Source organism: Rattus rattus, chromosome 6, assembly GCF_011064425.1.
Source record: "Rattus rattus isolate New Zealand chromosome 6, Rrattus_CSIRO_v1, whole genome shotgun sequence".
Taxonomy (NCBI): Eukaryota; Metazoa; Chordata; class Mammalia; order Rodentia; family Muridae; genus Rattus; species Rattus rattus.
Genome location: NC_046159.1, coordinates 28,166,227 through 28,179,061, shown reverse-complemented (window position 1 = coordinate 28,179,061; position 12,835 = coordinate 28,166,227). Strand labels below are relative to the sequence as shown.

The 12,835-nt window shown below is 43.1% G+C and overlaps 1 protein-coding gene across 1 annotated transcript in view; it reads right to left on the bottom strand.

The window, feature by feature from the left end:
* The window catches only part of Ankrd30a (ankyrin repeat domain 30A), a 72,137-nt gene extending 71,413 nt beyond the window's left edge, over positions 1 to 724 (bottom strand). The window contains exon 1 of the mRNA XM_032905809.1: positions 282 to 724. Coding sequence (XP_032761700.1) covers positions 282 to 526 — 245 coding nt within the window. The 5' untranslated portion in view covers positions 527 to 724. The remainder of the gene's footprint in view (positions 1 to 281) is intronic.
* Between the last annotated feature and the right edge of the window lie 12,111 nt (positions 725 to 12,835).

Sequence of the window (12,835 nt, the reverse complement as noted above, 5' to 3'; positions counted from 1 at the left end):
AATTAAATTGTTAGTTAGCTCGTTTTACATAGCCAGGAAAGGGAACTATAAGTGGATTAGAAACCAGCTGGAGTGATTTTGTGGCCGTCCTTGCTATTCATACAGGGCGGGGCTTAGACCCCACCAAGACTTAGGCATTCAGAGCAAGCTGGGAAGAGCCAAGCTTCCTTAGTGAAAGTCAGACTTGGGCTTCATCTTCCAGTCCCAAAGCCAGACAAGGTGCATGCTTCCCCCACCAGCCTCGTCCCGCCCCCCTAGCTCGAGGGACGTTTTTCTTTTACCTGTCCTTCTTGTCTCTATCGTTCACACCACTTTTCCCAAGGATAAGGATATGCTGCACTTTGGCTACGTCACCCACGCTTGCAGCCTTGTGGATCTTGCCCATATCCTTGTCGTGAATGTGGTACCTGGGCACGTGGGAGCCACTAGCATTCTCACGTCCAAAGCCCACGCAGTTGCTCCGCGGGCGTGCAGAGGGGCCTAAGGGCGATGGGCCCTTATTCCTGAAGCCAAAAATCTTCTTCATGGCAGAGGGTACGCCCCTCACAGGCACCTTCTAACCCACGTGGCGTCGGCTGCCTCCACAACGCAGTCCTAGCACTTACTGAAAAGCCAGCCTAGTCTCACAGGATCCCAACCGGAAAGACGCTGCATGGCCCCGCAGATTTTTAAAGCACAATAATCGCCAAGCAAAGCTGCAAACTAGCAACCCGCGCCTTCCAGCCCCCGCGCATGCTCACACAGGCACGGCGGAGACTGATGCCCAGCACGCATGCGTAAGGCCAGGCTCCGCCTTCTCCGCTGTGCTAGAGTTCAGGACGTTGCAACACAGCCGGTTTTCTAGCTTCGGATTTAGCGGGTGGTGGACCGTGTTGTCCCAGCGGCCCGGTCTAGCCTCGGTTTGAGCATGATCGCTGCAAGGTTTCTACAGGAACGGGGGCACTCACCACCGCGGAGCCCAGTCCCAGCACTCCAGGACTGCTTCGAGGGGCGCCTGGCAGATGGGCGCAGATCCTTCTAGAGCAGCTGGAGCCCCGCTTCCCTGCTTAGCTTTGACCTTGTGTTTCAGTGACAGTTAAAAGGTCTTGGGGAGCAAACCTATTAGACCCTAGGCAGGCGGTTATCAAAAAGGAGAGTAAACTACAAACAGCACACATAAAACTGTGGCGTGGAAGACTAAGGAAAGAGATTTTGTTAAGCTAATCCGTTAAGTAGTTTGGGAATTAGTGCAATAAAAGGTTGTGTTTCATAGCCTAAAGAATCGGTGTATGAGTTAGACGAGTTGATGGAAGATAAGAAGTTGTCTGCATTGGGGCCTGAGTGAAACGACGTGACCTTAAATTTTTGAACTTGGAAAAAGTAATACTTAGTAAACTTTTCCAATGAAAGTCTTCACCTTGACGTTTTAAATCGTTAATAAAATTTGTCGATCGAAAACCACAATTCACCTCAAAGAGAGTAAGTACCGTTTGTTCTGGAGCCTAATATGATACCCAGTGCCCAGGAGCACAGATTCAGGCTACCCTAAATTCTGTTATGTGTTCTAATTTTAATAGAAACGACAACAAATCACTTTTCAAATACGTTGGTGGGTATTCAGGTAAGGGGGAGGATGTTGTTAACGCTCTTCAGATGGTATTTGATGAGTTTCTTACCACTTTTGGCTGATGGAAGTGAGGAGTCCTAGTGAATGACATTCCAGAGATTTTACCTAATGGTCATAAAGAAGCGAGAACAAGATGGCTCAATATAATTTGGTTCTGGACTTGGAACATTCAGAACTTGCTACGGGATCAGTCCCTATGGTACAACTTCTTTCCAGGAATCAGAGTACTGAACAGGGGATTGGGGATTTACCTCAGTGGTAGAGCGCTTAAGTGCCAGGTCCTGGGTTCAGTCAGGGAGACAAAAAGACTTAGTACTGCACAGTGTAGATCTGTTTTACATGCTGAACTCTACTTGTAATGGTTTGACTACTTTTTTTTGATTTGACTAATGATTTGACTGTTTTTTGTAATAAAAATTGAAATGTTTTATTACTACTCTGTGTGTGTGTGTGTGTGTGTGTGTGTGTGTGTGTGTGTGTGTGTTAACAGAATCTCACTCTGACCAGAGCTAGTCTTGAACTTTAATGATTCTCGTGCCTCTGCCTTGGAAAAGTGGTGTTTTGGGTGTAGACTATACCTGCTTTCTCTTTATCACACTTCTCTGGCTTTGCTCTGGGCTCTTTACTACGAGCTAGTTATTCTCTGCATTTTGACCGGCTGTGGGTCGCCTTAATAACCTCCATCGGTCCCAAAGAAGCTTCTTAGAGAAGGGGTGAGAACTGTGCTCATCTGTGGGTGTCAGGGTAAGTATTTAGAATGCAAGCACAGGGGGCTGGCAATGTGGCTCAGCCGGTAGAGCACTGCCTGCCCCAGCACCCATGGATGATGACTAGCACTGGTCTGTAATACAAATTCCAGGGGATCCGATGTCCTCTTCTACCTTTCATGGGCTCTGCATACATGAGGTACATAGACATACATGCAAACAGGACATTCATACACATAAAATAGAAACTTCAAATGTAAAATTAGTAGAGCATAGGGTCCCCAACCCCAACTGGTACATCTACAACAAAAGCCCTACAGATTTGAGCCTCAGAGACTCCATGTAAGGTTGTGGGGTGGAATGACTGTTAGAACAAGAGGACCAGCAAACAACTGCCAGTGTCTTCTGGATATGAGAGGAAAGTGCACTCATAAAACCTCATCAAGGGAGTCTAGACAAGAACTGCATAATGACACCACCGTTTGACATGCCAACCTGGTAGGGAAAATTACACAGCTACAGGCAATCAAGGGCTGCTGAGATGAGGAAACAAACCTGTATAGTTTATCTGATCTCAAATGGTCAGGCCTAAATACAGGTAACTCCAAAGGAACTCAGCAGGATATAAAAGGTGTGTATGGAGTGTGAGTGTGAGTGTGTGTGTGTGTGTGTGTGTGTGTGTGTGTGTGTGTGTGTGTGTAAAACCAAGTAGACAAGATCATGAACTTGAAAGAGAGTGTGGGGAACATTTGAGGATTGGGGGGGGGGGGCTAGGTAGAAATGATGTAATACAATACTGTATGAAATTCCCAAAAGCTGACTTCAGAGAACCAAAGAACCCTATTAAAACATGGGGTACAGAGCCAAACAAAGAATTCTCAACTGAGGAATCTCAAATGGCCGAGAAGCAACTAAAGAGATGTTCAACATCCTTAGTCATCAGGGAAATGTAAAACAAAACAAAAAACAAAACAATCACAGCTATAAGAACTGTAACAATCAGAAAGGCCCAAGTAGGGGTGTTTCAATCCACTTAGAGGGTGTTTCTTCTTAGGGGAAGAAAATAATCATGGGAGAAGAGGGAAGGATCTGAGTAGGAGAGGGAAGGGGAAAGGAAAAGGGAAACATGATGAGAGGTAGGGTAGGTGGAACAGGAGAGAAGCCCTGAGGGCCAGGAGAATGAATGGAAAATATGCAGTCCTGGGGAAAGAGAGAGAGGTGTGTCAGGGGAGGGACTCTAGAAAGTACCAGACACCTGGGAGGTGGGAGACTCTCAGGACTCAGTGGGGTGACCTTGGCCAAAATATCCAACAATGGGGAAAGGGAATTCAAAGAGTCCACCTCCAATAGATAGACAGAGATGGGGTTATCAACCCACAGTCAAAATTTCTAAACCAGAATCGTTCCTGTCTAAAAGAACTTCAGGGACAAAACATGGAGAAGAGATTGAAAGGAAGGCTGCCCTGTGATAGGCCCAACTCGGAATTTATCTCATGGAGGGTCACCAAGGCCTGACCCTATTACTGATGTTATGGTGTGCATACAGACGGGAGCCTGGCGTGGCTGTCCTCTGAGAAACACTACCAGCAGATGACGAGACAGATACAGATACCTACTCCTAACCAATGGTCTGAGGCCGGGACCCCTGTGGCTGAATTAGGGGAAGGATTGAAGAAGCTGAAGGGGAGGATGACCCCATAGGAAGACCAGCAGTCTCAATTAATCCAAACCCGGAGCTCCCAGAGACTGAATCACCAACCAGGCAGTGTACACAGGCTGGACCGATCCCAGCCCACCCCTGCACATTTGTAGCAGAGGCCTGCTTGGTTTGGCCTTGGTGGAAGAAGATGCCTTTAATCCTGAAGAAACTTGAGGCTCCAGGGAAGGGAGATGTCTGGTGAGGGGTAAAGCACCCTCTCAGAGGCAAGGGGAATGAGGAATGGGATGAGGAACTGTGGGAGGAGGGACCAGGAAGGTGGGGGTGGGGTTGGGCAATGCTTGGAATGCAAATAAATAAATAAATAAAACAAAAACAAACAAACAAACAAACCCCACAAAAAACAAAAAACAAAGAATCCCTAAGTTCTGTACTTATCTGGAGGGAAGAGTAAGGACACAGTTACAATGACATCATCACAGCAGCAGAAAGCAACCAGCATCAGCTATGGAAGTGGCCCCCCCTACATTGGTAGTTGTCTGTTAAATGTAAGTTGTCTATTCAAATTTGGCCAGAGTTCTTTTCATTTGCATTAAATTTCACTGGAATGCAGTCCTTCCTCTTAGACCCTAAATCGATCGCCACAATTGCAATTATTGACATTAAATGCCTTCCTGATTTGTAGTTATTTTGCCTTCTCCTGGTCGATATCATAATTTCACTCAACACCTTTTCCTTTGTTAATATTCACAGCAATTTATTTCACTGTTTTCAATCAGTTTTTCATATTCTTTCTCACAAATTTTTCAATGTATTTTTTCAGTGTTAATGATTTAATTTTTTTAAAAAAAATTATGTGTACGGCTGTTTGAGCCTGCATGTATGTCTGTGTACCACATTTCTGCCTGGTGACTGTGGAGACCAAAAAAGGATGTTGGATTCCCCTTGGAGTTACAGATGATTGTGAGTTGACATGTATGTGCTAGGAATCGAACCTGGGTCTCCAGAAAAGCAACCAGTGTGCTTAACCACTGAGCCATCTCTCCACACCCGTTAGTGATATTTTTAAGGACTGGGTGCTTTGTAATGTTTTGTCTATTTCCTAAATACTATGATTGGTTATTTAGTCAGCATGGTGGAGTATCATTCCTCTGTCCTCTTCTGCTTTGACATAAATGTTATTTTAAGTGGTTTCTCTCAGCCTAGAATTTAAGTTTTGGTGTTCTCTTGCATCCACAGCTGGGTATTCTGGGAGGGGAGGGGCTGGATTTACCGGGGTTGCATCTTTAGACTTAGGCTTACAATTTCCCAGTTAAGACCTGTGTCTGTTTTCCACAAGCTCAGTTTCTTGCTAGTTCCAGTACTGAGAATTTATGCAGATGAAAGACAAAGCTCTATGCCTGATCCGTGTACTCCAACGAGGGATTTCCATAGTTGAAAAACTGAAGACTTGTCTGCTTTTCTTTAACCAAGTTTTTCTTTTTAACGAACATTTACTAATATTATAGGAGTAGGTACTTTGTTTTTTTGTTGGTTTGTTTTTATATGAGTACACTGTTGCTCTCTTCAGACACACCAGAAGAGGGCATCAGACCCCTTACAGATGGTTGCGAGCCACCATGTGGTTGCTGGGAACTGAACTCAGGATCTCTGGAAGGTAAGCCATCTCTCCAGCCTCCCCCCGCCCCAAACAAAACAAAACAAACAAATTAAAAAAAAACAACACTTTTTTCTAGTTCAGCAAATTTTAAATATTAAAGCTCCGAGAATAAGGTAAGATCTTACATGAGTGAAAAAGAGAATAGACCATGATGACAAGTTTAGAAAAACATTTCCTTTTCAAGTAATGGTTAAACTGCTTCTATCAAATTTGTAAGAATGAACTTTATAGAGGACTTTATAATTAGCTACATACATGCAAATCATACAGTTCTTGCTCTAGTATTTCTTTTTATCTTTTGCTAACAGTCATCAACATTTATTTCTGACAGAGTCTCCAAGAAAAAGAAAAGCACATTCTATGCTCCATGAGGGAATTCGTGTGGTTATTTATAATGCCTTAATCCCAGCAGTTGGCTGAGCCTGCATCATGGTTCAATTTCAATTTGTGGGACTCTTCTCACCCCTACCCCCATATTTTCACAAATATTGATACCAAGAAAGCACCCACAGACTCCTAAAAGCGGTTGGTGTTCCTTTATCTGCTTTTCGGTACCTTGGTGATGAGAGCGCTTGCTAGGCCTTCTCTGGGAATGTGGCACGGGTACCATGTTCTCCTTTTTCCTCCCCATGCCTCGGAGACGATGGCTTCTTTTCTACATTGAACGAAAGGTTATTGAGTCCAAGTGTCAGACGTACCCAGCTGCATACTCTATGGCCCAGTTTGCACTCCACCTAAACAAGCTGGCTGAAATAACGTGTCATCTCCCACGCTGAGTGTTCTCCCTCCTTTAGAATCATACCCACATTTCTTATGTTCCTGCCAATACAAATGTTTTAAAGTTTTCCAACAATTTTACTGATTAAAATGTGTCCTCCTCAGCCATACTGTACACCCAAAGTTTTGAAGTACGCTGGGTTTTTTTTCAAGCTGCAGGTTAGGGCAAAAGAAAGCAACTATGGAGAGCTCTTTCGCAGGCTTCTGATCCAGACATTTTGAGAGCATTTTCCAGAAAAAGAAAGCCAGGTTTCCCTATCCTAAGTATTAGGGTCTCATTATTTTCCGGTCAAGACCCTAATCTTGCATCTGTACGAAAGCCTCGCAAAGGCCATGAATTCAACTGCTACTTAATCCAGCCACTTGCATAGTTGATTTTGTGTTTCATTTTCAACAACAATGGCCTTTCGGTTACCAGGCGTGAGGCTCTATCAGGGCCACCGTGGAACCCCTGAGTCTAATGCTCTAAATGTGGGTATTTCTTTTTATTTCTTGAAGTGCTACACTGCACTCAGGAAATTCAATTACTTGCTGCAGGCTTGTTGCAGCACTGTCACCATAGCAACCAAGCAGCCCTTGGGCTCCCTAGGGAATTGCTTCAGCTAGTGTGATATCAAAACCAGGTCCAGGTGGGGATTCAATCACTTAGAGTAGAATGTATGGCATGCTGACATGTGGTTTCCCATGGCCAGAACCTCAGCAGTGTCCTCAAACCTGAACACATGACACATAACACGCCTATCGCTCTCACTGCTGAGAGTTTGTCTTCACAGACCACTCCTACTGCCAACTCTGTCAGGAACCAACCCGGAAACCGAAAGTACACTAGAAATTTGAACAGGATTTTTTTTTTTTTTTTTTTTTTTAGCGTAAAGAATTGTAACTCGAAGAGGTCTTAATTATTGTCAAGTCCCTGAACACTGGTCTAGTTTCTGCAGTGGAGGGAACCCTCCTTTGACGTAGTGTAAGGTAAAAGGACCAGGGAAAGAACACTCTGCCCCTGGGTTGCTCTGGAGCTCCTGAGACTTGGAAATACCTGTCCCTGTAACTCAGAATTAATGGCCAGACAGTACTTCCTGCCACGGACTTTTCCGCTAGTTCACTGCGCATGCTCCAACACTCGCCCCACCCCCAACACTGCCATCTCTGTTCTAGGTCTGTTCTAGGTCGGAGGCAGAGCCATTCTGTGTCTCTCCCCAATAAAGTGTTAGGTTTGTTGCATGATGTGACTTTGAGGTATTCCTTGGCTTCCGACTGCCAAGACTCTCTTGTGCTGGAAAAACCCTTGCAACAGGTGCCCTGGAGGACAAGGTAGGAAATCATAGTGACGATTTCCTAGTCCCAAAACCATAAAGCGCTTCAAGGAGTTCCTTCATTTTCCCAACAAGATGCTCAAGATGACAGCCACATGCGGAAGGTTACACCAACCATCTTTGAATTCTCTTAGAGGCCAGATCACCTGTGTTTGCCGACTTTCTTCACTGATTTCATAGCCAAATGACAATTTTTAGATACGTGAAACACAAGCATGTCCCATGATGCCTGTGGCCATCTTCCTCAGCCATAACCCAACTCCCCCAACTAATGTTGACAACCTTTGTCCCATGGTCCATTGAGGTTTTTCTCTCAAATTTTTATTTTTATTATACTCTCAGACCTTTGTGGTGCTATGTTCCCCCAGGAATCTCTCAGGGAGCAGGAAGCCACCTACTGTCTCAGATATATTTTCAAGTTTCCAGGGACTCAAACCCATTCTACCTTACCAAGTTTCCTGGCAAGATCCACTGTCCCACAGACTTTTTATTTTTCTATAGAGTGACAGAAACATTGTTTTCTGTCCTATTGACCTTTTTTCGTTTTGTCAGGAATTGAAGTCCAATGCTTGTGTTTCCTAACATTTCCTATAGAAGCACTGCCTGAGGAACTTGTCTGATGCATTTTCATGGGCCTCAACTCCTCAGAAGTAGATTCAATAGACCTAGGTACCTAAGTATAGAGAAAGCGAGATTGGTGTGGGTTTGTTGTTTGTTTTTTAGTGGAGTCTTACTCTGTAGCCCAGACTACCATTGAATTTCTGGGGCAATTCTTCTGTCTTAGTTTACTGAGTAGTAGAATTTCAGGCATCCACCACCATACTTGGTTCCTGTTGTTCAGCTGTTTGATAGCAGATTGAGATGTTCCATCTTGCAGGGAAGCTCAATAAGACTGTAAGTTTTTTAAAAAAAAATCTCAAAATAGCTTCACATGTATGTGTCCACTGTAGGAAGAGCTGCTTTAGTGGGTATCCAGAGCTGTGCCACACAGACGATCACATATAACTGTGCTAGCAATGTTTTCTGGTTCTGAGATCATGTTAGACAGTGTGGTAGTGGATATCACTGAAGCTCCTGGGCTTAGCGGTCACAGCCCAGCATAGCTGATGAGATCACATAGAACAGTGGCAGTATTGAGGTTTCTCAATAGTCAAGTCTTAATTCCCTTCCTCTTTCTGTTAGATTTGATGGGAAATTATATACATGCAGCTGTAGCCAATTATAAATGAAAGTATCGTTTTATTGTAAAATGTCGTCTAATAACATTCAGCATAGAGTTCTGTAAAGGCTGTATTGGAGCCTGCCTGTGGCTCACGGTCTTCTGTTTGCTACTCCTCACAGCCTCAGGTCTTCACATGCCTGTAAGAGAACAGCATGGGGACACTGCTGAACTAATTCACCATAGGACCATAGTAGGGATGCCATATACCAATAATAGGGGAAACAAAATGCAGTATAGCAACGTATATGTATATGTATATGTATATGTATATGTATATGTATATGTATATGTATATGTATATGTATATGTATATGTATATGTATATGTATATGTATATGTATATGTATATGTATATGTATAGAATGCTTGTTTCAGCTCACTATAAGGAGGGGAGAAACTGTATAAAAGAATTTCATATGCTGTATTCATACACACACTATTTGCTACACAGCAATTCAACTTACTAGTAACTGTGGCCTAACTAGTAGATAACACTTCTGTCAGTCCAATCAGTAAGCACATCTTGTTGGGGGACTATGAAGAGAAACGGGCAGAAGTAGAGGTCATGCAGGAACAGGTGGCTAAAGGCCAGACTAGATTTGCATGCCTAACAGCCGTTATACAGATGAGCGGCCCTACTCGTAAGATGGGTGACCTTCACCTTGGTGATACTCATCCACAGTGACACAACTTCTGCCATGAGTTATACCTCTCTCTTTACTCGCACTCAGGAGAGCACACATGCCCAACTATAGCAGAGCAATTTCATCGATTCTAGTCTAGTCATTAAAAATACAACTTTGGCATTTGAATGATGAATGGCAACTTAAAACTTAGAACTGATGGTTCTCCACCAATATGAGGTGATCTTGGCAAGCTTACATCTACTGTGTCGTTGCAGAAGCAAGCGGCAAGTTCAGACAGGGTCGATCCTCTGCTCCTTTCTTCAGCCGTGGAACTCTGTATACTGAGATTAGGTCCTGGCAGTTGGGAAGGTCGAGAAGTTTCTGGAGGAGAGAGGGGTCGTTGGCCGATACCTGCAATTCCAAAAATCATCAATAGGAGACTAGAATGCTTCTTCCACTTTTGTAATTATATTAAAATTATTTCACATATATTTCTTGGATTGTGGGAAAAAATTTCACAGTATATAGTTGACCACGGTAACAGTTTTCAGTCAGAGAGTTCAATAGCATTAATACCCCCATAGGCTTATACAACCATCACCACGGTCTTGTCTAGAAATCCTTGATCTCACAAATCAAATCTTTACATTTCTCAAACCTTCCCCTTGTCTTCCCCTAACTTCTTCAACCATCATCTTCTGTGTCTGATTTTAGCTACATGCAATACAGCATATGCGTGGAACCACACTGATGCCTGCCTTGTTGCCCTGAGGCCCCATCCTCCAGGTTCTTCTATCCCGCAGTAATGGATCAAATGTCCTTCCTTTCTCAGGTCAGACAATGTGGTGCTTCGTGCCGGCACTGGATTTCACGCTTCCACTCGACGGCTGATGGACACTCAGGTTTCTTCCCCGTTTTAGCTGTTACTAACGACTAAGAATCTGCTTTCAATTATTTGGATGTATCCAGAAATCGAATCAGTTGGTCACGCGGCAATTCTGTGTTTGACGGCCCGAGACGCCCTCATTCTCCATGGCAGTTGTGCCATTTTACCTTCTCCTTGACAGACTTTCCCTCCATCCCAGTCAATGCTTCCGTCCTGTTCCTTTTATTCCCTTTCCACTTAATACGAGTTGGTGGCTTTGTGTTGTCTTTTCAAAAATGGTTAAAATTTTGATTATTTTCTTTTGTGCTTATTAGAAGCACACATTTGGAAAAAAATTACACAAGTTCTTCGCCAACTTTTATAATTTTATCAGTTATTTGGTCTTTGGCTGTTGAATATTAACCCTCTCCATATTCTGAATATTAATCTCTTATCTTTATTTTTTTCTTTCTTTGTTTATTTGAGACAAGGTTTCTCTGTGTAGTCCTGGCTGTCCCGGAACTCACTCTGTAAACCAGGCTGGCCCCAAATTCACAGAGTTCTGCTTGTTTCTGCCTCCTGAATGCTGGGAGTAAAGGCATGAGCCTCAAGTGTCAAATGTTTGATTTACAAATATTTCCTTCCACTCTCTAGGCTTCCTTTTAAAAACATTTTTAAGCAAGGTCTTACATGTAACCCTATCTGGCTTCAAGCTTGGAATCCTGCTACTCCAGCCTTCTCAGTGCTGGAATTACAGGCAGGAACCTTGACACTTAGCAAGGCACACTTGTTTTAAGATTTCTTGAAGTCCAAACATTAGCCTATTTTTATTTTGCTATCTATTTCTTTGGTGTCACATCAAAAAGAGCCATTGTCCAATCCAGTGTCATAACTCTATTTCCTTATATTTTCTTCTAAACTATTTTGTAATTTTATCTCTTACATGCATGCCCTTCATTCAGTTTTGATATGGTGTCTTAGATAAGGATAAAGCTTCATTTTTGCCCCCACATTGACATCGGAGTTTTTAAAACCTATCAGTCGAAGGCAATGACCTTTCCCGCAATGAATAATCTTCAGTCCTCCTCAAAGATGACTTATCACATGCATGGGGGATTGTTTCTGGGCTCTCTGTACTGTCCCTTGGCCCATATGTCTGTGTTTAATCTATTACTCTACGACCTTACAGCTTTCTGGGTTTGAAATAAGCAAGCATAAGGCTCTAGCTTTGCTCTTATTTTTCAGGCTGGTTTTGAATATTTGGATTCCTTCGTGGCTTTCTATGAATTTTAGAATGGATTTTTCTATGTTGGCAGAAAGTGTGATTGAGCATTTGATAGGAATTGTATGGAGTTTTATGATTGCTTTGAGTAGTTTTGACATCTTATCTGCGAATGTGAAATGTGTTTCTTCTTATTATGCCTTTTCATTTGGAAATACTTTGTAGTTTCCCTTGCGTAAGTCTCTTTTTTTGAAACTTCCTTGGTTAAATGACTTCCTACGCACTTCTTTCCTTTTCCCATTACTGTCATAGATGGGACTGTCTTCATAATTTCATCTCTATACTGTGTACTGTTGGTGTGTAGAAATGTGAGCAACGCAGGGATGCAGCACAGCAGTTCCGCTCCAGCTTGCGATGTGTAAAGTGAGGATTTTCTTCTCCCAACACCAAGAAAGCAAAGAAATGCAACTGAGTTTCTTGGGTTCTTTTTCTGCTACTTTGCAAAACTCATGGATTAGTCTAGATCTCCATGTGTGTGGAGTTGTTCAGGGCTCCTACATGTCCCACGGGTGACAATAGATGGCTTTACTTTGTACTTCCCGAGTTGATGCCTTAAGTTTGTTTTAGCCACTCGCTCTGCCTCGAGCTCACGGCACTGTTTCGAACAGACGTGGCGGAAGTGGGTATCCTCGACTTGGTCCCAGTCTCAGAGGGAAGCATCCGGCTTTCACCACTGAGTGTGTGATGCTCACTGTGGGCATTAAATGCAAGACTTTTTATTATATCATGGTAGTTTCTTTATTTTAATAATTTAGTATTTTAAATTAATTCTTTAAAAATTTTATATACGTATACAATGCACTTTCATCAGATTTATCTCCACTCCTCCTCATAATTCTTTCCAGTTTACTTAAAGGTTTTTAAATTTTACTGCTGCCCCACGAAACGCAATTTGGCTGCATTTTTACAAACATCACCTTTTCTTCTCTTTCTTGCTTCTTTCTTTCTCTTCTTCTTCCTCCCCCCCCCCCATAGCTCTGGCTGTTAGGGAACTCACTAAGTAGACCAGGGTGGCCTTGAACTCCTAGAGATCTGTCTGCCTCTGCTTCCTAAGTACTGGGACTACTGGTACCCAACTTAAAATTTTTAAATTGGTATACGTGACTGTGAGCTTCATTCT